We start from the raw sequence: 26,823 nt of genomic DNA, 5'->3' as shown, positions 1-26,823 counted from the left end.
TCGAGCGTTTGAATCGTACGTTCGGATTGCCCGTCTGTCTGTGGATTGAAAGTCGTACTGAATTTCAAGGTAGTGCCAAGGGCCTTCTGAAGTTGGCCCCAGAATCGAGATGTGAACTGCGGATCTCGATCTGATACTATCGAACGAGGCACTCCATGAAGCCTAACAATCTCATCCACATAGAGATCGGCCAAGCTCTCCAAGCTTTAACTGATCCTGATCGGAAGAAAATGAGCATTCTTCGTCGAGCGATCCATAATCACCCATATGGCATCTCGCTGTCGTCGGGTCTTAGGCAACCCTACGATGAAATCCATCGAAATATCATCCCAGTTCCACTCCGGAATCTCGAGTGGCCGCAAAAGTCCACCAGGTCTCTGGTGTTCAATCTTCACTTGTTGACAAGTGAGACACCGGGACACGAACTCCGCGGCGTCCCGCTTCATCCCATTCCACCAATAAGTCCTCTGAAGATCTTTGAACATCTTAGTGGAACCAGGGTGAACAGAATATCTCGACTTGTGAGCTTCACTCATCAACTCCTCCCGTAACGCTTTCGGAACCCACCATTTATCTCCAAACATGATGGTTCTGTCTTCCTCTCGGCGAAACTGCGCTTCTGGCTTCGTGGCACTTTCGCATAACTTCTCAAAGTTTGGATCTACTGACTGAAGTTCTTCGATCCGATCTATGATCTCTAGTTGTGCCTGCATCCCAGCACAAAGGATGCGTCTGGAGTCATCAGCAAAAGGCTGCCACCTAACGAACTCCGCGACCAAATCCCAACTACGTCCAATCAAACTAGCTGTTGTGACCGATGCCTTTCTGCTAAGTGTGTCTGCCACTACATTTGCTTTACCCGGATGGTAAGCGATGGCGAAGTCGTAGTCCTTCAAGAACTCCAACCACCTCTGTTGCCTTAAATTTAAGTCTCGCTGAGTAAAAATGTATTTGAGGCTCTGGTGATCAGACATAACCTCAAATTGTTCGTCATAAAGGTAGTGGCGCCAAATCTTCAGCGCGAAAACTACTGCCGCTAACTCCAAGTCATGTGTGGGATAATTCTTCGCATGCACCTTCAATTGTCGGGAAGCATATGCTATGACCTTTCCATGCTGCATAAGAACACAACCCAATCCAGTCCCCGATGCATCACTGTACACCACAAAACCACCCAGACCGGAAGGTAATGCTAAGACCGGTGTTGTGGTTAGCCTCTTCTTCAATTCTTGAAAGTTGTCTTCGCATCGAGAGGACCACTCGAACTTTACTCCCTTCTGCAACAACCGAGTCATCGGAGCTGCTATACGAAAGAAGTCCTGGATGAATCGGCGGTAATAACTTGCCAATCCCAAGAAACTCCTAATGTTTGTCACTGTCTTCGGTTGTCCCCATGACAAAATTGCCTCTACCTTGGCCGGATCAACCTCAACCCCTTTCTCGGATATCACGTGACCGAGAAACATCACTCTATCGATCCAAAACTCGCACTTTGAGAACTTAGCATAAAGTTGATGTTCTCTTAATGTCTGCAGCACAATCCGCATATGCTCTCGATGATCTTCCACGCTCTCCGAGTATATCAGGATATCATCTATGAACACGATGACAAAAGAATTCAGTCACAAGCTAAAGACCCGATTCATGAAGTCCATAAATGTTGCAGGGGCATTGGTGAGTCCAAAAGACATCACCAAGAACTCATAATGTCCATATCTAGACCTGAATGTTGTTTTAATAACATCCTCTGTCTTGATCCTCAATTGATGGTAACCAGAACGAAGGTCGATCTTCGAGAGCACCTTTGCCTTTCTCAACTGATCGAACAAATCATCGATCATCGGCAGAGGGTACTTGTTCTTTACCGTCACTTGATTCAACATGCGGTAATCAATACAAAGCCGCATTGAACCATCTTTCTTCTTAACAAAGAGAACCGGTGCACCTCAAGGGAACACACTCGGTCTAATAAATCCTTTGTCAAGAAGCTCCTGCAATTGCATCTTCAGTTCCTCTAACTCTGCAGGAGTCATGCGATACGAAGCGCGAAACACTGCTGCCATACCAGGCACTAGCTCGATTGAGAACTCAATTTCCCGATGCAGCGGCAAGCCCGGTAAGTCCTCCGGAAAGACATCCGGGAACTCGCAGACAACATCTAACTGCTCCAAGGGTATCGCCTGACTATCTTGGGCGGACACACTGGCCAAGAACACCATGCAACCCTGCTTGTGGTACTTGAAGACCTTCAAGGCTGAGACCGTCTTTACCCCATTGGTCAGTCTCAGCGAATGATATAACAATGCAGACAAATCGGGACGCTCCAAGATCACCTTCTTGCCCCAACACTGGAGGGTCACATTATGCCTGGACAACCAGTCCATACCCAAAATGACATCGTAAAATGTCATATCCAAAATGACTAAATCAGCGAACAACTCATGACCTTCTATCACAACGCATACTGCTGGAAAATACTTCCCGCAAGAAGAGGATGCACCCATAGGTGACATCACATCAAGAGCCCTTTCGAGGCTAGACAGAACCAAATCAAGCAACTTTGCAAATGAAGAAGAAATAAAGTTGTGTGTTGCACCCGAGTCAAACATTATCCGTGCAAAGTGTTCAGCAACTAAGAATATACCTTCGATCAGATCAGCCTGATCGCCCTGGGAGGCTGTTGTCGCTGCATAGACCCGCCCATTGGTCTTTTGCTGCCCCTGCGGCTGATGAGGCCTTTGCTGCTGCGGTGGCTGTTGTCCTCCCGGAGCCGCAGGCTTGTTCAGACAGAAGGGAGCAATGTGCCTTGGCTGCTGGCACTGATAGCAAACCCCCTTGAATGATGGGCAAAAACCTAGTGGATGATTCTTGCCGCACCTGCGACATGCCGGTTGGGCCTTCCCCTGCTGTTTCTGCGGCTGAGGTCGACCCTGTTGACACCCGTCACGGGTCCGCTGCTTCTTCCCGTTATGCACCCCCCTCCTGCTGGTGGGTTCTTCCTGGTCCCGCCCGAAGAACCCCCTCTGTTGCCGCCTCCCTTCTAAGAGCCACCTCTGGATCGCTCCTAGTCCTCGGTCATAACTGTAGCTGACTCTATCGCCTCGGCTAGGGTAGAAGGACGACTCCCGAGCACATGAGTCCACAACCCATCCTTCAGTCCACGCACGAACTTGGCCGCCCTTGCCTTCTCATTCTTGAAGAGGTTCGGGCAGTAACTCTCAAGACTCTGGAACCTAGTAGTGTAGTCCACCAGACTCATGGTCCCCTGAGTCAAATAGAGAAACTTTTGTTGCATCTGTTCCTCGGCGTAAAAGGGAAAGTATGTGTCCAGAAACTCCTCTCTGAATGTCTCCCAGGGAATCTCGTCTCAATCGGCGAACTTCACCATTCGCAGGGTGTCCCACCACTTCTTGGCATCACCCTTCAGACGGTACGTGTCAAACGGTGTCTTTTTGTCCTCAGGGACAGGTAGGACGTCGAACGCCCGCTCAATCTCCTCGACCCAGCTCTCTGCAGCCTCTGGGTCTGTCTTTCCTGAAAAAGTTGGTGGATCCAACTTCAGGAACCTTTCAAAGGAAACGTCGCACGTGTTTGAACCAACGTCGACAGGAGGATCACGCGCAGCTGCCTGCGTTGCCTGTGCTGCCTGAGCAACCTGTGCTACCTGAGCAGCCTGTGTCGCCTGCATGGCCTAAGCCGCCTAAGCCGTCTGTGTTGTCTAAGTCGCCTGAGCCGTCATGGTCTCGGTCAGGGTGTGGATGGCTTTCATCATAAAGTCCATCTGCTCCTGCCAGTTCGCGGGAGCAGCAGTAGAAAACGAAGCACCTCGGCGTGAGTACGACATCTACAACGCATATATCTTTCATAAATTAGATTCTTACTGATCCTTCCCCCTTGGGGGTTCATCATGAACAATAATTGTTCGTACCATTACATTAAGACTTTTAATTTCACACAAATAAAAATTTAACTATAATTGCAATCAATCATACAAAGCTCACATACTTTAAATAAAAGTATTAAATAGCCTTACCAGTGAAGAAGACTGCCCTGGAGGACGAGTCACAACTTGTTGACGCTTCAGGACAGGGCTCACATACCAAAAAATAAAAATTTTAATACCAAAAAGATGATAAAATTACAAGTCTATGTGGTGGCTCTGATACCAAACTGTAACGACCCCAACTCACACTCGTTGAAAATGCGACAATTTTTTTTTTAAATAATGCAGAAAACTACCCAGAGACGCGGGGACCTCACAGTTCCAATTTCATCTGGATAGCCAAACATCACAAACGAACTTACAATCATCATCCATAAAAAATAAAACAAATTCTTTATTTATGAATCAATTTCAACGACAATGTTCTATTCAATAGAAAGTAACGTAACAACTGACTGAAACAAGTAAATGAAAAGAACACTACAACTGAAAGACCAAAAGAAAGAAAGAGCCACTCTGTCCACCAATAATGTTGTCAAAACCCAGTGTGACTCTTGCACCCTCTCAGTAGTTGTCGACTTCACTGATCACCTGTTCTTGTGAAAAACCAATGAAGTAAGGTGTTAGAATCGAAATCCTGAGCACGGCTACTTCTTAATGAAACAGGTGAGATAAAGAGTTAAGATAAGATTATCATGCAACATTCGAGGAAAATACATACAGGATAGTTTATAGCATTTAAGAAATTTCCATGCAACAGTTATAATGCTAAGCATGCAGAAACAATAAAGCAGTAGCAAGTAATAAAACTTCAGCATGCAATAAGAAGTAAACATTTCACATTCATCATCATGTATTGATTGAGAGAATAATTAAAATATGCATGATCTAATGCACAACAGGAAAATGCATGACTTCTGTGCAATGCATGTTTCACTTTGTTATCTTTCAATTAAATTTTTCTTTTTCCATATGCATGCCATATTAAATGCATACGACTTTGAGTTTCTCTTTTTAATTACCGTTGCCCACAGATACACCAAACGGGTAAGATCCCCAAGGTCAAGTTAGGTTCTCATGGTAGTTTAACACACAATTTTTAGTTTATTACTGGGTTTCAAACTTAGCCCTCCACCGAATCACCTTCGGAACATTAGACATCCACATCTAATGTCAGGGACACAAGGGACACCCCAGGCCCACAAGTGCCACTTTCTTGGTACCAAAAACAACAGTTGTATCAAAACACACCACCTTCAGGTAAAGTGACGGACTCTCCCTAAAACCGTGGCCAGGAGATGAAACCTCAATATCAAGTTCAGGAGACAAAATAAAACACACGGAGTTTTTGTATCCTCACAGTCTCCCTAAGACCGGAACTCTAAGGTCCTCATTCTCAAGATGGGAGATCTTAGAACGTATATTACACTGTTCTTTATTAATATATTTTATTTAGAGACAATTTTTTAAGTTTGGCAACACCATATGCAAAAGTAAAGATAAAAGCTCACATCAACCCCTGCGAGAATCTTTTCGGGACTCTAGCCCCGTGAGGACAACTAGAACAGTGTAGTAGTGTGCAATACCAATATCTGTGGTTCATGTGATGCAATTAAATATATAAGGAAAACAATCCAACTCACGGCTCTCCAGGCCGATGATGGTCCATTTAGGCCATCGATGCATCACATACCAAAACCAAAGCAATGTCTTATATAACATCATACTAATGTGTCAAATGCACATACACACTCATGCAAAACAAGGCAAATCATAAGCATGTAATTTCCCAAATCATATGCATCTTTGCCATGTGTATTTTTTACTTCAATATAGACATATATGTGCTAATGCATACTCCCTTGAGTGCGTGTACACGTGAACCAACCTAATCATTATGCATGTTCATGATTAATGAAACGCCAGTCACATAATATTTGCATAACCACATAATTTTCATGATTTGTTGCATGACCATAGCACTAATATCAAATTAAATTCTGCATGTAGTACATTCGCATTCCACCTGTCAAGCACGCAATCCATCATGACATTGAGCTACTGGTCGGGTGTGACAACCCCAGACCGATCAGCCTGCTGGACGACTAACCCAGCCAGCCCAACTCACATGAGCATACATAATGGCCATTTTAACAAGAAATAAAAATTTGGATTTACCTGCATACATTTGTATACTTATAAAACTTATATATATATATATATATATATATATATATATATATATATATATATATATTCATGATTTATTGCATAAACGTAACAATGCCCTTGGCAAATTAAAATTTGCATATAGCATGTTTGCACTCTACCTGTCAAATCAAGCAATTCATCAAAAGGTTGGGCTATTGGTCGGATGTGTCAATCCCGGACCGAATGGCTTGTTGGTCAGCTGACCGAACCAATCCAACTCACATGCGCATACACAGTTTGCAATCACAATAAAAAATAAGATTTGAAAATCTAACCAAACCCATCCAGCTCACATGAGCATGCCCAATTCCAAAATCCTCTATTCTGCCATGTATTTTCATCAAACGCATGCATGAAAATCCATCTCTACCCGATCCCTCAACCATTTCACAAAGAAGAACCTGTACCTTAGAATCGACGTTTGAAAGAAAAGCACAAGGATGCCAATAGCAAGGAACAACTCAATCAGCATCGTCGGTGGTGTTGCCGAACGTAGGAAAGAGGTCACAGTAGAGAAAAGATGAAAAGAGAGAAGAAAAACAGGAAATAACTTCCCAGAGCACGGACTTAGGTCCACAGCCTGCACTTATGGTTGTTGCCTTCAGAGCGCACGCGGGATTATCCCCTAGCCCCAAAGCATCACCATACTTCGGCTCGCACAAGGGTTGATGCCCTTGAAATTTGAACCTAGAGCAGTTGTCTAGTAGCTTAGGACCCATGCCACTACGCCAACCGCCTTTGGGGCTGGAGCTTGCGACCTCCCAACGCAGGGTGACATGCCCTTATTGCTCCTGCCAATACAGACCAAGCCCTTGTTGGGTTGATCTAAACGATGTAGATCGAGCGCCATAACTGTCTGCAAGGCCAATGATGGATTATGGCAGACACCGGGGCTCCACACGCGTCTCAGCCCTGCCCTCTCGCGAGGGCTTGGTGGGAAGCCCGAACCCTCCTCGTTCTCGAGATTGCAATTTCTGCAGGAATCACCCCGGGGACTTTCCTTGGTTAATGGAAACCAATGCACTCCATCTCGTGTCCCTCTTGGCCTTAACGGAAGAAGAGGGAACCTGTGGCGCCTCAACACAGGTGACGAGCACCTACTGCTCCTGCCAGACTTGCGGAGCCCAGTAGGTGCTCCCCGAAAAAAATGACAACAGGCATAGGCTGTTGGTCGGAACAAGGGAAAAGAAAGGGGAAAAAGATGGGCGGGCACGGCAGGGCCTCCGGCGAACGCAGAGAAATGAGAGGGGAGAGGGACACGGCAGGGTCGCCGACCGCCTGTTGGTCTCCCGGTCACCCCAATCACAGCTCAGAGGGGAATCGCAGCAGGGAGCTGCCGTCAGCTCAGGGGGGAGATGAGAGAGAGAACAGAGGGACAGAGAGAGGAGGCGTACCTGTATCTCACCGGCGCTGTCGGCTGCTGCACGCAGGGAGACAAACGATAGAGGGAGGGGAGAAGGGAGTTGTCGTGAGGGCCTCCTCTCCCTCTGTGTTGCTTAAAAGGGAAGGCAGAGAAGGGGAGGGGGTCGTGGCTCCGTCAGTTACGGGGAGCCCCTCTCGTGGGAGGCGGCTACAGGGAGGAAAGGGAAACACTCGGGCAGGGTTTTAAAACCCTACTGAGTTATGGATCCGGGTCGGGTCCGACCCGGGTCTAAGAGTTCCTTTTTTTTAACAAAAAAAACGGGTTTTACAACCGAGTGTATATATATGTATATATATGACTAGGTGGTAATTTACCGATTCAAAAAAAAAAAAGTCGGTATTCACGTTGGATTTTTTTTCTTAGCTGAAATATAGAAGTTTGTTTTCTTTGTTCTCACGTATGTTTTAAAACCATAAAATAAAAACTGTATGGCTTTAAATTTCACATTGAATTTAGAACACACAAGAAGTCTGTTTGTCTTATAGTATCCATATGGAGGTTCATGTCATTAAGCATGTGTTTAGTTTCTTTTTATTAACAGTGCATGTTTTGATCGATCAAGCTTTTGAATTCTTGACTGTTTTGACTGATGCTCATGTTGGGTTTTGAATTCAATACAACTGCTACGATAGATGTCCAGAAATCTGTATGGCTTTGGGTTCACGCACAGATTTGTTATATTCTGTGAACATGCATGTTGTTTGTTTGTTTTTTATTATGCAGAACTGCAGTTTGTCTTTTAACTGTGCTTATGTGTTGTCGGTGCACATCTGAATATGCTGAATGCTGAGCTTTCATGTGTTCACATGGGTAATACCTGGACAGATCTGCCGATTTTCACAGATGTGCAGATCTGGTCCAAATCTGCTGATTTTTAAACGGTTATCAGAGTATACGTAAAATTGCCATCAAAATATCTTTCTTTACACGCTGAAAATCGTTGGTTGTTAACAGATCGGGGTTCCGATTTTCTATTAAAATGTATATGCAGTTTTCGATTTTTATCATGTAATTTTTTTTATATGTTCATATCTATCAAGCGTTACATGCATATACAATATCGATTCAGACCTGCTGTATGCACATGCAGATCTGAACCGATCTGTTGTGACGCACGTTGCCATTGCGGGTCGATTGATTATGCAAATCAGTTTTCAAAAAAAAAACTGAGTTTGTGAGATCGAAGCTTGACTTGGCCATTACACTTATATGTGTGAAGCCTGTCGAGAAGTCTGTATAATATTGGTTTGGTTGGCTGTTATGCCGGGAATAGAAATAACCCAAAAATCGGATTAGGCCATTAATGTCGATTTGATCAAGATAATGTCTTTTTGCTTGGTACATAAACCGACCGTTGTGTGGGTCAAGAACAGACCATTTATATTTGTTTTCCAGCAATGAGATGAATGTCATTACGATATTCGAGGGTGTCCTACGGGTGAACATCGAAACAACCTTGAAATTTTAATTTTTAATCTATGTTAGCATTATGTCAAAAAAAATTTATGTATGGTGTCCTGATTAGGCTGAATATTAATTTGTTTATTATGCTGTTAAATGTGTTATATGAATGAGTTATGTGGGCTGTTGTAGGGCAGGGTAGTGTTGCCCACTTATGTGTAAGATTGTCTGTTGTCCACTGCTTTTGACTGCATGCTTATGCATGAGAACCATGCTCCAATAGCCTTCTAGTGTTGTCCTGTGTACGGGGGCAGCATAGCTTTGAATCAGTAGTTATGTTTTGTATTTCGAGTATGCCCGAAATGGCAAAGGTGTTTATTAGTTATGTGTGATGAAATTGAATATTATGTTGGCATAAATATGCATATCATGAATACGTAATTTCTGAAGTTATTTTAACATGATCATGTGCATATTGAAAGTTATGCATAAGATGAATCATGAAAGAAAAATGCATATTGCATAACAAGTGTTCATATGTATATGCAATTTGTTTTATACATACATTCTTGTTGTATATGAAAGAATGTGAATTGTGAACATGTTTGAATAACTGTGTGGTTACATGTTTACTGAGGATTTTTGCTTAAGATGCATCGGTGGTCAGATATGAACCATTGTAGGCTATGTGGGTCACGAGCATGTGTAGCTCTAAGATTTGTGGATATGCATTGCAAAATCCATTTTTGAATTTATTGGCTTTCTGAATTAATTGCATTATTAAATATTATAGCGGGCCAAGGTCTCGTGTTGCATTTTGCATGTTGATTTGCAAAATGATTCTTTTGGTAAAGAATTTGATTATTGTTAAAAAGATAAAAGAGATAAATGATGTAATTAATGTTTTTCTTCTTCAATATCTCTTCTACAATGTGGGAATCCTGGATGTCGGTTTTGGAGAAACTGTGAGAATACTAAAACTTCGTGTGTGATTGTACCCCTAAACTCGATATGGTGGTTCGCCTCCCGACCACGGTTTTAAGAAGTTTTCAATCACTTTGCTTCGGGGTGGTATTGTAGACACAGCTATTGTTATTGGTATACCAAGAAAGTGACATCAGTGATTGTTGATTTCCTTCGTGTCCCGACATTAGATGTTGATTTCTAATGTTTCGATGGATGGTGTTGATTTCTGATATCGGTTGAGAAACAAGTGTAGAACCCAGTAATAAAATACAAATTGTACGTTAAGCTACAACTGGGAACCTATCTTGCACTTCAAAAATTTGTTGTGTCCGTTTTTAGTATCCACGGGTTTTAATGAAAAATGAAACTAAACTCGTGTGCATTTAATAAGGGCGTGCATGCAAAAAAGAACTTTGATAATAACTTAATAAGTTGTTCATGCATGTCATTGAATCATACATATTTACTGTTCTGCATTAGTTCATGCATTCTTACTTGTTCTAATTTATGTGAGATATTGTTATTGCATGATAATTGATGTTAAATGCATGAATGGTTAATTGAATTATGAGATTTTTGTAGTTATGTTTTTCTGAAAAATTGCATAAATTTGATTTATATTTTTTCTTGCCAATTTGGATTTTTAGAAGAATTCATACAAGAAATCTTTGATTTTTACCCAGTAATCCTTATGTTTTTCACAGGACATGAAGCTCAGTGATGAGAACGACTGCCATAGGGAGCCTACGAGACTGTGTGACTTACTTTTATTATTCTTGGACAGTGTGGCTTTATAATTTTAAATTTTAATTTAATTATGTTCTCATACTTTGATTTTTAATTAATAAAGTTAGTTATTTTGATTGAATGGTTTAATGTAGAGATCCCTTAGTGGTGTGGAAGTTGTTAAGTCTGTGAGACCCCGGTTCCTTGGGTTTGGTTTCCGCAATTGTTTAAAAAAATCACTTTTCAACAGGGATGAGTTGGGGTCGTTACAGGTCTGATACGATCTTCTAACTCCTTTTAGTTATTGGGTTTCTAAAGTGAAATAATTTTCTAGAGTACTTGGTTGTCTATCATTTTCACGTCTTCTATATTGAATTACACTAGCCCTTCATTATCTCAAATAAAGAATCATCACTACTTTGAGGTAATAACTCAAATAAGAAAGAATACTTAGAGTTTTTCTTAGGCATATTTTGAAAGAAACTTTCGTTCTCGAAAAAATAAGCATTCCTTGAGATATAAAGCTTGTCATTTTCTAAATCAAAACATCGAAATCCATTTTGAGTTTCCCCATATCCAAAGAATGCACACGGTATAGCTTTAGGAGAGAGTTTATCATTTATATTAGTGATTAGAAAACACTTACATCCAAAAGGTCTTAATCTAAGATAATCAGGAGAGAGTTTTTCATAAGAAGAAATATTTTGAAGCTTAGATGATGGAAGTATGTTAATAAGATACACATGAGTCAAACAAGCTTCAGCCCAAAAAATGTTTTGGAACATTTTTTGAAATTAAAAGACTTCTAGTGGTCTTAACTATGTGTCTATGTTTTATTTCAGCTAATTCATTGTGTTGAGGTGTATAAGCACATGATCTTTGATGTAAAATCTCATTGATTTCAAAATAAATTTTGAAATCATTTGACATAAACTCTCTCCTAGAGTCGGAGCGGAAGATAAAAATTTCAATTTTAAATTGATTGTTTACAAGGTTATGATATTTTTTTAAATTTTCAAAAACCTTCTAGTATAATCAGCAACAAATATCACATAATAAGAGTAATCACCTTTAGATAAGATAGGGGAAGGTCCTTATACATTCAAATGCACTAATTGAATCAGTTTAGAAAAAAAAAAGGGTCATTTGGGGAAAGTAAAGAACTTTCATTTTGCCAAAGAAGACAATCCTCGTAATGAAATTTTTCATTGCAAAATTTGTTTAAATGTAGTACATGAGATAACTTTGATAAGTTAGGATGTCCTAGTCTTTGATGCCACAAAATTATGTCTACATTTTAAACATTATAACAAAAATTATAAGAAGATGATCATAGGGGTCTCCTTCTCTATGTTATTCCCCATTCTGCTTCCCAGACTAGAGATCCTGCAACCAACATTGCTTAGATGATAAGGAGGCACTAGACCCATGGTCGGTAATTTGAGAAACAAAAATAAGGTTTAAATTTAATTTTGGGACAAATCTAATTTTTGAAGTACTTTTGAAATTCGCAATGCCTTTTATATTAAGAGCAGTGTTGTGAAAAGCGTTGAGGCATAGCGAGGCGCTCCACCAAAATCTGAGGCGAGGCGTAAGCCTCGAGGCGCAAAGCGTAAGCCTCAAAAAAAAATTTAAAACTTAAAAAAACAATAAAAATTATCTAAAATTATAAATAAATAAGAAATGCTTTATTGATGAAGCACCAACCAACACGAAATAAAAAATCTCAAATAAATACGGAAAAAATATGAGATAATTAATATAAAGAAAAATAATGTCTATTTTTTTATAGAAAGAAAAATTTAGACAAAACCTTAGCGTATATTAGCATCTTTTCTGGGGTACATTAATTCACGGGAAACAGAACCCTTATGGTAGTCTTTTCATGATGCACGTCAACAAGAATGCTAATTTTTTCATGATCTTGTAAACTAGGAATGAAGTTTTTTTTCAAGAAGAAAAGAAAAAGAAAAAACGAATACAGAGCTCCCAGCCATCCTTCCTTCAGCATTCTCAAAGAGGAAGAAGTCGTAGGGAAGTGAGTAATTAAGGAACTTCAATACTGCCTTGAACACATCTATGGAGTATCCTTCTACCTTGATCTCATTAGTTACTTTATCCCTTATCACTCCCACAAACTGTCTGTAACCATCTTTGACTGGAACTCCAATTCTCAACCTCTTCCCCTTTGTTGGAATCATCCAACCTCTTGGAACATCAGTGGTGCCGCTGGGCCAGATGACGGATTTAAGAACACTGGCTGGACATGAATAGTTTGTGGTCGTATTCATGTTCTGCCCGTTCAAACTTTGCGAGAGTCCGAGATCCAGACTCCAAAATCTAATCTCTCTTGCTCCCTTCTCCATGACATTGATAATTTGGAAAATTCTAGTCTGTAGCTGACCATCTACAAGCCGGAATTCACCACTCAATCCTCTGAATCTAGTCCCCAGCACTGCTTCCAGCAGTTTCGGACCCGAAGGGGAGATCCCCAACATCGAAAGGTCGGTCGAATCCCCAGTCATGTTTGGATTGATGAACTTGGAATTGCCAGCACCATTGGCTTTCTCTACTGCAAGAGCCAGTGCATATGTTGATTAATAGGCCCATACCCCGAACACGTTCAGTTCTGGTGGAGCTTCTATTGCAGGATTGTTCGGCCGGAATCTACGCCTCCATCTCTCTGTGAAATCTCTCAAGGCTTTCGATGGGGGCACATATGTTTTAACTCCAGTGACACCTCTCATGGATGCTATCACCGAAGCATTCATGGAGCCCAACAGATTCCCTAGTGAGTTTGTGATGATCCAGACATAGTCTTCACTCATCATGCCATTGTTATTAACTAAAGTGAAGAACTTGGCACCAAGAGACGAAGGCAAGTGCACAACAAAGACCCGGGTCTGCATTGAAGCAAGCTGGTTGAGTTCCTCCTTGATGAAGTCATTGGTGGCTGAAGGTGGAAGAAGAGACCTGTAAGGAACTGCAACACCAATCTGCTCAAGCGCATCGGTTAAGAACGGGATCATCCCCATCCCGAAATTCGAGTCTTCGTAGACGGGTACCACTTGTAGCCATCCATACGCTTTAATCGTTGCGACAATTGCATCTACTTGGGACGAATCGATCTCCACAGTCCCTACGAAGTAAGGAGTCTTAGTTGTTGACAACGAAGGGCTTGTAGCAGAGAAGGAAATGATGGGAACTTGAGTGCTATCTCCCAATCGAGCGACGAACTCTGCATCTCCCGATCTTTGTGGTCCTATGATGGCTTCCACCTCCACATTCTTCAATAGATCGATAGCTAACATAGAGTAAAAAAAGAGGATTAAAGAGGGAGAGGGGCTGCGGGAGAGAGGGAGAGAGAGAGACTGTGAGAAATGGGAAATGGGCTGCAAGAGAGGGAGAGAGGCTGCGAGAGAGAGAAGGAGAGATTGTGAGAGACGAGAGAGAGAGAGGGGCTGCGAGAGACTATTTAGGGCCCCCGACCCTCGTTAGGGTCGGGGGCAAGATTTTAATTATGGTCAAATGAGGGCTTTGACCCTCATTTGACCATAATCATAAGGCGTGCGCGCCTCACCCTGAGGCACGCCTCGCCTCGAGGCGTACGCCTCAAGGCCTCTGAGGCGTACGCCTCTGTGCATTTGCGCCTCAAGGCACAAAGGCCCTCGCCTTGAGGCGAGGCGCATTTTTAATAACACTGATTAAGAGAGGACTCATCCGCGGTAAAAACATTATTTTGTGTTAAATTAGTGTGATAAAATGAGGCTCTGAAATCTAAAAGCCAAAAAACATTACCAGGAGGTGAAGTTGTAGAGACTGCGGCTCCTGAAAGAGAAAAAGAGAAGTTATTGACTAGTGGATGAAGAACCTCCATAATTTGAGAGAACATGGTTCCAATGGATTTTGAATATTCGTTGGTTTCACTTCTTTCTTTGTGAGACGTTCCCACGGATGGCACCTTTTTATCTTCTTTTCCCTTAAACTTGGGACAATAGGGTTTGATGTGTCCCGGTTCTCCACAACTATGACATATTATTATTTTTTCTTATTATCATGTAGAAACTGCGTGAAAAAGAAGAAGAGTTCTTGATTAGTGGACGAAAGGCCTCCATGATTTGAGAGAACATGATTCCAATGGATTTTGAATCTTCATTGGTTCCACTTCTTTCTTCGTGAGATGTTCTCACGAATGTCACCTTTTTGTCTTCTCTTTCCTTGAACTTGGGACAATAGGACTTGATGTGTCTCAGATTTTCACAACTATGACATTATTATTTTTTCTTGTTATCATCATATCTAGGTCTCTTGGAGATTAAGGAGAGATGGAAAGATTATTTTGATAAGCTATTTAATGAAAGTCATGCTCAGGATCTTGGAGACTTCTTCATTCCTTTTCATGAGATGAATCGTGATTTCATGCGCAAGATTCAAAAGAAAGAAATTGCAGAGGCTTTGAAGAAAATGAAATCAAGAAGGGCAGTTGGCCCAGATGGTATACCTATCGAGGCTTGGAAAGGCTTGGGAGAGAAAGGTTTAGAATGGCTGACAAATCTTTTTAACAAGATTTGGCGGACAAATAAGATGTCTAATGAGTGGAGGAAGAGTACTTTGGTGCCTCTATATAAGAATAAGGGTGATATACAAGATTGCACAAACTATCGTGGTATAAAACTCATGAGTCATACTATGAAAATTTGGGAAAGGGTGATTGAGTCTAGGTTGAAGAAGGTTGTCATGATGTCGGAGAATTAATTTAGTTTTATGTCTGGAAGATCAACTATGGAAGCTATACATCTTCTTAGACAACTTATTGAGAGATATAGAGAGAGGAACAAAGATTTGCATATGGTTTTTATTGATTTGGAGAAGACATACGATAGAGTACCTAGGGACGTTCTCTGGTGGACAATGATGAAGAAAGGTGTTTCTCTCAAGTACATTAGTATAATTAAAGATATGTATGAAGGAGTAGTAACCAATGTCCGCACTTGTGGAGGGGTGACAACCAATTTTGCTATAATGGTTGGGTTACATCAAGGATCTGCTTTAAGCCCTTTCCTATTTGCTATAGTGATGGATGAGCTTACGAGATCAATTCAAGAAACTGTGTCGGGGTGTATATTATTTGTTGATGATATTGTTTTGATTGATGAGTCTAGAGCTGGGGTTAATGCTAAGTTAGAATTATGGAGACAGACATTGGAAGCAAGAGGTTTTAAGTTGAGTAAGAGTAAGACAAAATATATGGAATGTCGGTTTAGTAAGCAACGAAGTAGTGATGGGAGTGTAGTGAAGCTTGGTGAGCAAGAAATACCGGTGGATGATTGTTTCAAATATTTGGGATCTATCATTCAAAAGTATGGAGAAATTGATGGAGATGTAAATCATAGGATAAAGGTTGGGTGGATGAAATGGAAAAGTGCAACAGAAGTGTTGTGCGATCGTAGAATGCCATTGCGGTTGAAGGAAAAGTTTTATAGGACGACTATTAGGCCCGCTTTATTATATGGTACGGAATGTTGGGCTGCCAAGACACATCATATTCAAAAAATGAGTGTAGCTGAGATGCGTATGCTTAGATGGATGTGTGGAAATACAATAAAAGATAAGATTCGGAACGAGGAGATATGTAAGAAGGTAGGCGTTGCACCCATTGAAAATAAGATGAGAGAGAATCGTTTACGGTGGTTTGGACATATTCGGCGAAGGCCTAATGATGCTCCAGTTAGAAGGATGGAGAAATGGGAAAATATATTAGTTAAAAAAGGTCGGGGTAAGCCTAGGAAGACTTGGATGGAGATGATAGGAAAGGATATGAATGCTTTGAACCTCACCGAGGACATGGCATTGGATAGAAATGATTGGAGGAGAAGGATTCATGTGGAAGACCCAGAATGATTTTCTTTTTTGGTTCATATCGCCGACCCCAATTGTTTTGGGATGAAGGCGTAGTTGTTGTTGTTGTTTGTTGTATAGCTTTTTCTCTTTCAACTCCTTTGAGGCTCTCCTCCTTAGATTCACCATAAACTCCAACAACCATTTTTGTGAGAATTGGTTGTGGTTTCAATGCGGAACCATCAACAAATTGCCACATATCTTTGATCATGAGGATTCTTTTCACCGTCGCAGCCTACATATTGTAGTTTTTTACATCAAATTTGATGGGAACAACGGTTACAATATATTTATCAGCCATAGCGGAGAAGAAGAGGAGAAATAAAGGAAAAAGAAAGAGATAGAGAGACAAGAAGAAGAGGAGAAGTCTCAAGTTGACGTAGATGCACCGTAAGCTTCTTAACACATTCCAAGCTTTCAACACGTTCTCTTTTCGAATCCACAAACCTTCAAGAGCTTCTATCTCTGATACCATGTAATGAAAAAACAAGTGCACAGACGCAATGCCACAAAAGGGCTACAAATGTGCACATCCACAAATACAAAAGCCACTTATGGGCCAAATACAAAGATCCACTAAGGGCTAACACATAAACCTCACAAAAGGGAGAAAGAGCACAAATACAAAATAAAAAATATTATTCAAAATGCTTAGAACAAGCATTACTACAAGGACCCAACAGCCCCTTTATATACAAGTGGGGGCATTGGGGACCATTGGAGAGCCCCAACAACTCTATTGTCATATTGACCATAGAGCCCCTAAACAAAAAAGGAAAATACATAATATAAAAAAAGATTAAAAAAAACCCAAATTTGTCCCTAATGGACAGCACCTATTACATGTACAAAAAGACCAAAATACCCCTGATCATTTAATTACATAACCCAACATATATATATATATAATCTTGTACAACACATTTTAATGGTGTGTGTGTGTTAGCATATACAAGTTACTATACCTCAGAGGTAGAAATGTACTCCCTAATGATATACCAAAGTTGAGCATGGGTGTCCATCAGCTGTTGTTTAGAGAAAGAGAAAAGTGGGCATAAAAGAAAAGCAAACTAGCAAGCCAACAGGTTAGAATCTGAACAGTGCATACCAAAAACTGAAAGCCATTCTCGGTCAACTTTAGACCATCATTGTCTCTGCAGATTTGACAGAGTAGAACATATTATCTTTCGACAAAGCACTCCTAGTTTAACATAGAATAAGATTCAAATAAAATAAAATAAAACAAGAGCAGAACAGCTCAGGCAAAACTGCATTCACAGTAAGAAGAGGTGAACCTTGAACTAAGAAGACCCCGTTGGACAACTTTCATCATGGAGGAGCTAAAAGTTGCTGATCTTTCTCCCTTGGTTAATCTAATAAGTTGAAGAAGGAAGCTCTGATCCATAAAACAGATAATAAGAAAAAGACAAGAAACAAGCTCTCATAAGTTTACAGTAACTACAACAAAATTCCAATTGAAAAGAAGAAAAATCATTGATAGAGGGGATAGAAACAAAACAGCAGCAGCACATGCTCTTGACAAAATATATACGAAAAAAAAGTTAAAATTTCAAAACACAGAAAGGGCAACCTCCCACTGATCAAGAGCATAGGCCTCTAGATCCTCCAATCTTGGGAGCCTCACTGTGACACTTGAAGGCATTGGTTCTCTTGGCAAGGCCTCACTGAAATTGTCAAATTTATAGAACATAAATATAAACAAAAAATCATATTTGGAATGGCAAGTGAATAGGAACTAAAACCACTGTTGCTATAGCAGCAACTTTTGAATGCATGTATGTATGCATGCACCTGTGTCTTCTCCTAAAGTAACTCATGCTTCCACCTAGTTGCTCATAACAACAGCAATTAACGTGTACAAAATATAGATGCTGAAGAAACAACACAAGAATATCACAAGCTGATATGAGTCATTTTAATGTTATTATTATTAGAGAAGCGAAAATGACTACATTTCCCAAGTGCAAGACGTCATTATAAGTTATTGCACAAGCACATGCACATGCAGATGCACACAAATGCATGCAAGAAACAGGGATTCATGTATGTGTGTGTGCACACACACATACATGTTAACAAGTTCACAATCTCTTGCCCCAATCCTATCTAGAAATACCATGACGGCTTCATGCTTCAATTGTCACCACCAAAGGGTATTTCACATAATTTTGGAAAGACTAAGAGACATTTACTAGTTGTTCCTTGGGAATATAGGCCATCTCTTAATCTCCTCTGTTCACAAATTTACTAATATACCCTGGTAATGACAGCTAATGCATGAAAAGAACATTGTATTTTTAAATTCATGAGGCAAAAAAATTATAATTTATGGCATCCATAAAAAGGTCATGGACATCCACGCAAGCATGCACATGCACACACACAAGGACATGCATACACACATGTGCGCACATGCTCGCTTATCTATCAGCCATCGAGTGAGAGGGGATGGCTAAACTACATGCACACAGACCAACAAATCGCTAATGTTTAATAGTCCTAGAGCTATGTTACTTGGACACTGATACAGGTGTCAATGTTGAACACAGCTATATATATAGGGTAAATATGACTACTAATGAAGGTACGAAACTAATGAGCTAGAAACCATAGGTGCAAGTTGTATCGACTCAATCTAACCACATAGATGTATTCAGCATGGTTTGTTTGCTAAGGATCAAGTCTTGGATCGTGCTTTTCTGATGTAAAATGTGATATTTTGAGTTATGAAATTTTGGCACATTGTGGGCCATTGATTTTTTTACCCCTTTAAAAATTTAATTGCTTGTCATAATCACATGATTCAAGACAAGTTTCCTACTAAACAAACCATGTAGATCACATCTGTAACATTTGAACTACAAAAAATCAGAAATTTTTGAAGAAAAAAGTGATTTCTACTCATTAGTTTTGTACCTTCATTAGTAGCCAATATTTACCCATATATATATATATATATATATATATATATATATATATATATATATATAAAATAAAGATTTAAAGAATTATGCAAACAAAACCATAAAATACAAAATGAATGTTCCTTTCTCATTTGTAATTTGAACCTTGATGATTTACACAAATGTGATTGTAAGTAAAAAAAACAAATCATCAAGACTAATCAATAACCACGCTTCTAAGGCAAAACATAGAGCAACAAAAACATATACTCCACACTTCCATGTTTAACAAGTATCCACAAAGTTGGACACCCATGTCCATGATGCACCGAACAAGATACTCGTATGGACACTCGCTGGACACAGCGTGTCCAAACACATTTTAAGGTGTTGGACACTCGCTGGACACAGCATGTCCAAAGTTCCAAACACATTTTAAGGTGTTGGACACCCGACACGCATGTCCAAAATTTTGGACACTCCTGATTTTCAAAATGGTGTGTCGGTGCCGTGTCCAAGAGTGTCGGTGTCAGGAAGTGTCCGAGACCGACACTTGAGACTAGGAGAAGTGTCCATGTAACATAGTCTAACTAGTTCTAAATGGTTTCTGGCCGTAGCTTTTCTTGGACTAACAAAGCCATCAAGGGTAATTAATAAGCATCAGCTATCTTCTGATTTCTTATTTGCTAGACATTTCCCAAAGTTTTGCATTATGTAGATTCTACCATTATTTAACCTAAAGATATAAGGTACCACCATTATATTTCACGAAATACTAAAAACAAGAACTTACAAAATGTGGTTATCTTCATATAGATCATTAAAACAGAATTTTATACAAAGCAAGATGAACTGAGACACATGGAGCTAACTGAACTTTTTATTATTATTATTATTATTATTATTATTATTATTATTATTATTATTATTATTATTACTATTATCATCATTATTATATATGAATGGGACCATTTATTTGAAAAATCAAGACAAACAAAGATGCATGTGGCTAACTGAACTTTATCATTATTAGTATTATCATCATCATCATCATCATCATCATCATCATCATCATCATCATTACTGCTATTAAGGATTTATGGTGCCTGGAAAAAGCAAAGTGAAGTCTTTATTCAAGACATATTTTCTGAAGCAAGAATTATGCATGTGACAAAGAAGTACCAAATGTTGCCTCTGGATCCGACTCAGGCCTCTAGGTCAGGTACCAAGCAAGCTTCATAGCCAAGCTTGAATATTCTCAGGCCCGACCAAAATAGAACTTTTGACAGGCCAACAATGATTTCCTATCAAGCCCTAATGGGCTTTAACTCAAGCCAAACTAGGCCAGTCTAAAGCCCACACCTGAAAGTAGGGTGTTCATACCCTCCTCGCTTTCATTAACCTCCAAAAACTCTCCTATTCTGAACCAGAGAACTCATATTTATCCTCGTGGGTACCCTATTTCTATTAGTTCATATTTTCTTTCCCTAACTAGGATATGATCCTACTACTAATGAAAAGGAGAAATACTTACCTAATTAAGTAAGTCACAATTACAACTTACATGAGTCCATGTTCATATAGAGCTTGCCTACTACATCAGTTTTCGCCATATTAAAACCTTTTTTGGATAGTCTTAGTAAATTTTACTATATAAACTTTGACAAGCTTGTTTGACCCACTGAACAAGCTTGGATAGCCTCTGAAACTGTGGCAAACGTATTCATTAGTTTGTCATTTGTAGTACTGGAAATAAGCTTTCCAATGGCAAAAAAGTCATCGAATTCTGATATCTGTAGCCAAATTTATTCAAAGACTCATGCATTAGTTTGCTCTTCTAAAGGACTCGAATGTTGATCCAATTGGTCACATTACTCGCAGATCCACCAAGATCAACCAACTAGAAGTACATAAGAAGATGTCAATGATACCATTGCTTCACTGAAGCACCAATAGAAAAAGAATGCAATATGCTACAATCAAACAGATAGTCAAAAGCAAGGTTGTAAAAAGCATACCATAGCCCGTATCAGCTGGGCACAAAATAAGATATGTATCCTATCATATCGTAAAAAAAAAAAAAAATCATGAAAAATCTAAACAAATTCATAACACAAGAAACAATGATGAATTGCATAAGATAAAACTATAAATATCACATATCAAACAATTATGAAGTGTTTTTTCACATATCAAACAATTATGCGATAAATGGTATGCATATCTCACAAGAAGAATGTAAACTATGAAATAATACGCATATTAAATAATGAAATTAAGCTAATAAGTCACAAGATTCATAATAATGTGTGTTACTGTGTTTACATAAACAAAAAAAATATTATAAAGTGTTTTTTCAATACTTGAAAATTTTATATAACCAATTTTTTTTCAAAATTAAAAAAAATGAATTAGAAAACGTCAATCATGAGTATCACCTTCTTTTTTTGCAAAAAATCTCCCTAAATCACTCTTACTCTCTTTAGGGATGAATATAAACTAGACCCAAGGGGCCTTATATGTTTTCAAAAAAAAAATGAAATGAGTGCACTTAAACTGCATTTATAGTGTATCTTAAGATACGCCCTGTATCAGAGTGTACCGCAGAAGATAGATACAGGTGTGTAGCATATCGGACAACCACATAAATACATTATGTATCATAGCGTATCGTACGATACTTACAACATTGGTCAGAAGCACTAGCTAATGCTTAGGCACTAGCCTAGTCAATGACTAAGAGTTGCCTAGAAGCCCATTACAATGCACTAATTTATAAGTTAAAAAAACTAAAGTGTTTTTTAAAATATGAAAAATCTAAATGAAATACAAAAAAAAAACACTAAGCATTATAAGTGAGAAAGAAATTTTACTTATGTGCCCCCGTAATTGCTTGCCTACAATTTCCAACTCAATATTCTGTACCTTCATTAGTACCAAGTATTCATCACGCACGCACACACATATAATTAACCTTTACTAGAGGGGCAAAAAAAGACAAAGGAACAAAAGAGAGTCAGGTTTTGTTTTTAACATTGGACTGTTATCTATTTCTACTTCACATCTAACAGAAAAAGGGATGATAAAATTTAATAAATATCTATAAAACATTAAACACTGATAAATATACCATTACTTACCCATTCACCAGGTTCTTTTGAAGGTTTCCTTTGAACTTTTCGTTCAATGTATAACTAATTTCTTTTCTCCTGTTAAAAGCAGGGAGAAATATTCAAAGAATCTTGATAAAATAACTATTGAGCACAAAGGCAAGGACTCTGAGATACCAATTGTTCCATGTTAAGATAATCCTAACATGAAGATATCAATGAAGTATAGTTTACAACCCCATTCAACTGAGAAAGCACATTAATGAGCAATGAACGGTTAACTCCAGAGCATGAAGTTACCACACACACACACACACACACACACACACACACACACACAAACACACAGAGAGAGACCTGTCAGTAGTTTCAATAAATATTCTTAGCTGCAATAACCTATCAACGGCAGCTCTATGCTTAGACGAACCATCCAGAAGCACCCATTCTTCCATCAACTTAGCAGTTATTGGGACATCGATGTACAACATCTGCAGAACATACTTCTTGGATAATGGAGGCAAAGATCTGCATGGAGGATAAAACATGAGATTGCACACAACCAATTTCACGCAATCATGTAGACCATGACCCCATGATAAGAATTGCTAAATCACAAAGGAATAACGGTAGTATAAGGATAATTCAGAATGAAAGTCAATTCGTGGTGAAAGTTAAGAAAATTGTTCTCCAGACTACCATTTTAACCTCAGCCTGTCATTCCCCTGATGGATTTAGAAATTGAAACTTGTGTACCATACTTGCACTTCGTACATCACAATCTCTGAAATCCAAATTGGCATAAACAGGATATTCTATTCAGTTGGTTATTACCAAATTATGCTCCAATACCAACTAAGCAATTTGAAAGGGTTCAGCGGGGAAAGGAGACACCAAACAATAAAGTCTAGTCCGGTTATCAGATAATGGCAAAAGAATCAATCAGAAACTTTTCTACGGAAATAATCATCTAAAAAAAGAGTAAAAGCATGCACTTGTATTTATAACATCTACCACATTATGTTATCATTACCATGTCTCCGATCATATCTTTATATCATTCCACATACTTCAATTCAACCTTCCCAACAGACATTTTTACTTCTTTCATAAAGAGATCAAAAAAATCTAGCAAGGAAACGAATTTCCCATGCGTAACCTATTTCCTTAGATGCTAAACCCCACCAGGCTAACTCTCCAACTCAGCCATTCCGAAACGAAGTCTCCCGAAACGACGAAGATTGTGATCATAGCAAAATTGTACATACCACCAAAGTATATTTTGAAAGCAAACAATCGATCAGGATTCCAACCCCGACACTTGAAAGTAGAACACAGACAAAGGTTTAGGGTGACCGGTTTTATGCATCAACGGATTCACAAGAGGGAATAACCAGATTGGCGAATACAAAACTCGGAGTTTTCTTTCTTTTGATTCGTGCGGCGAAGAGGATTTTTACCTCAGGATCGCTTCGCAGACGAAGATACTCTCGTAGAGCTTGTCGAGCTTGAAGGCGGGCAAGGCTGCGACCATGTCCATGAAATTCTTCGCGATGATCCTCACCTGCGGCATCTTCCTTCATTCGAACAGATAGCAATGGGGAAGGAAGGTCGATTGATCGATCGGGAGAATCGGAGGGAAGGCCACGGGATGAGAGAGGGAGAGCGCGCGAAGATAACTTCTCTTCTTTTTTTCGGTGGGAGCAGACTGAAGAGTACGACGGACTGCTTCGAAACGAGGCGGCTTGGAAAACTTTAGATGCCGGGGGAAGTTATGCTCGGGTGTAATGTAGGGATGCAAACGGATCGGATTCGGGCAGGAACTTGCTAGATCCGAATTTGAAATATAAATAGTAGATCCGATCCGGATCTGATACAGAATTAGATCCTATAAGCTAAAGTTCAACTCCAATCTGAAATACATGTGATAATACTGTATCCGGGTAAAGTAGAACAAAAACAAACTATTTACATGTAAAAAATGCGATTGAGTTGGATTTTGATTCTGAGCGATTATATAACCGACTTAAAATGTTGATCTGAATTCGATTGAACAGACCGCTTGTGGGGTGACCCTCCTCCTGGAACCCTTCCTGAAACCCGTATTCCTCCCATTTGAATACTCAAACCTCGTGTGTATGGGATGCTCGTAAGCCCTCATTAACCATATAGTTTCTTGCTTAAACAATAAAACAGAAAAAAGGGAACGCAACAACTTGAAGCAATGCCATTGTTATAATATTAATATCATTGTAGGCCCAAGGGGTTTGGCGTAGTGGGATGGGGCCTAGACTGATAGATGGGCAGTCTAAGTTCAAATCTCATGGTCATCACCCCCTCGCAAGCCGAAGCTTGGCGACTCTCTAGGGTTGAGGGATAAGCCCTTAGAGTTTTATGCCGACATGAACAGAGACCTTTGTGCGGCATGCTGAGCCAATGCGGCTAGGTCTCTGCAGTTGGGGCAGTTTCTCCGAGTAAAGCTCAAAAAAAATATTAATATCATTGTAACAAAGTTAAGAACCTACAGCAGGCAGACAAGTTTGGGGAGTGTAGATGCTTTGGGCACCGTCAAATTGTTAGAAAACTTGAATCATGTTTTTTATTTTAAAAAACACTTAGTTTCCCGCTTGATTTGTTTATGATAATTATGAACCATCAATTTTTCAGCCTTATAAAAGACTACCCACGTGTCAAAATCGGACGATTCAAACGTCCATTTCCTATGAAATCAAAATCAAAGAGAAAAATCTACATAGGAACCAGCCATTCTCCCTAATTTTAAAAATGAGACTCACTTTTTAAATGTCTAAATATAAGCTGTGCTTTAATTAAAAACAATCAAACAGGAACATCAAGTTTCTACGTCTAAAAAAAATGTGATTCTTTTTAGTTTTTTATATTGCCCTTTGAAATTTGAAAATAGTCATGTATCCTCATAAAAAAGAAAAATAAAATGCTACACAACCATAGTTGCCATAAACATGTATAGGGTCCGGGTAATGGCACTAGTGCATTAAAAAAAGATTTGAGCACATTTTTATTTGAAATGTATATTGTTACGACTTTGAGAAATATTGATACGAGTTTCAAAAAAACATTGATATGGTTTGTAAAAGAATTATATGAGTTTCCAAAAAGTTGATACAAATTGTATATTTACATAATTTTGCATGAAAATTTAAATAATTAAACATACATATGTAATCAATCATTATTGTCCTGTAATTTTATTTTTATATATTATAATATCTAAAAGCCTTAACATTTTACAAGACTAAATTGTTTTTTATTTGAAAAATGCTAATAAAAGTGAGTTTGATACTCATTTATAATGTAACAAAAACTTGTTTCTAAGTAAGATGAATTTCTTTGTGAGGTACTACCTCCTCCGCTTGAGGTATACTCATTTGAAATCTGAACTGAATGCACATTTGATTATACTCATTTATAACATCGTCCACCCTTGTATGTATAACGCCCAAAAAATCCAAAGATTGAAATTTTCACTAAAAATGTTTGCTTTTTGAAACACAGCAGAAGACATAAACCAGGTCTGAATCTTAGAACTCGTCACAAGTAAAAGAAATATCACAATAATTATTTCAAAAATATTTCTTGGAATTGAATAAATATCATAGTACATACAAGCCAAAATCACAAAAAACTCATATAGAGTTCAAATTAACCCAATTTACAACAAAAACACACTTGAGTCCTCGTGTACTGTTGCATCCACTTGTTCATCTCTATTGATCATGCATAATTTATCCATGTGTATATACTTTTTATGCATGATATGACACATATTCAATGTTAAAAGCATGTGTTTAATCAAGTTTGATGCATTGCCCTCTGTGAAAACGAGTGATATGATATACCGCATTTAAATGAAATAAAGAAACAATTTAAACCCACTTGTATTTTGAAATAATTTAATTTTCTAACTATTTTTTTAGAAATAATTGTTTAGGGAGGCTTTTTGAAAATTGTTGGAATTTGAATACTTCTTAGAAAAAATCTAAATCAGCCCCTCTTAACCTTAAACTCAATTGTAAATATTGGTTTTAGAGGTTGAGGAGGGTGTTTTCCCCTCTTGAGATCCATGCCTCCCCCCTTCTCTCTCCTCTCTTTTTTCTCTAACCGGCCCCTCTTCCTTTTCTTCTTCTTTCTCTTATTTTCCTCTTACCCTTATCGTCGTTGGTTCCTCGTATCCCCATCATCGGA

General features: G+C 39.1%; 1 protein-coding gene across 1 annotated transcript in view; it reads right to left on the bottom strand.

The window, feature by feature from the left end:
- The window catches only part of LOC149813227 (transcription factor-like protein), a 75,488-nt gene extending 51,181 nt beyond the window's left edge, over window positions 1–24,307 (bottom strand). Inside the window, exons 1-7 of the mRNA XM_089991841.1 lie at window positions 24,060–24,307; window positions 22,960–23,127; window positions 22,633–22,701; window positions 18,160–18,253; window positions 17,864–17,964; window positions 17,677–17,722; window positions 17,534–17,593 (exon numbers count right to left, since the gene is read on the bottom strand). Coding sequence (XP_089847967.1) covers window positions 17,534–17,593; window positions 17,677–17,722; window positions 17,864–17,964; window positions 18,160–18,253; window positions 22,633–22,701; window positions 22,960–23,127; window positions 24,060–24,172 — 651 coding nt within the window. The 5' untranslated portion in view covers window positions 24,173–24,307. The remainder of the gene's footprint in view (window positions 1–17,533; window positions 17,594–17,676; window positions 17,723–17,863; window positions 17,965–18,159; window positions 18,254–22,632; window positions 22,702–22,959; window positions 23,128–24,059) is intronic.
- Between the last annotated feature and the right edge of the window lie 2,516 nt (window positions 24,308–26,823).

Source organism: Nuphar pumila, chromosome 16 (genome assembly GCF_984573655.1).
Source record: "Nuphar pumila chromosome 16, dmNupPumi1.hap1.1, whole genome shotgun sequence".
Classification (NCBI taxonomy): domain Eukaryota; kingdom Viridiplantae; phylum Streptophyta; class Magnoliopsida; order Nymphaeales; family Nymphaeaceae; genus Nuphar; species Nuphar pumila.
The sequence above is the reverse complement of the archived record's forward strand: the minus strand, read 5'-3'. Positions and strand labels throughout refer to the sequence as shown.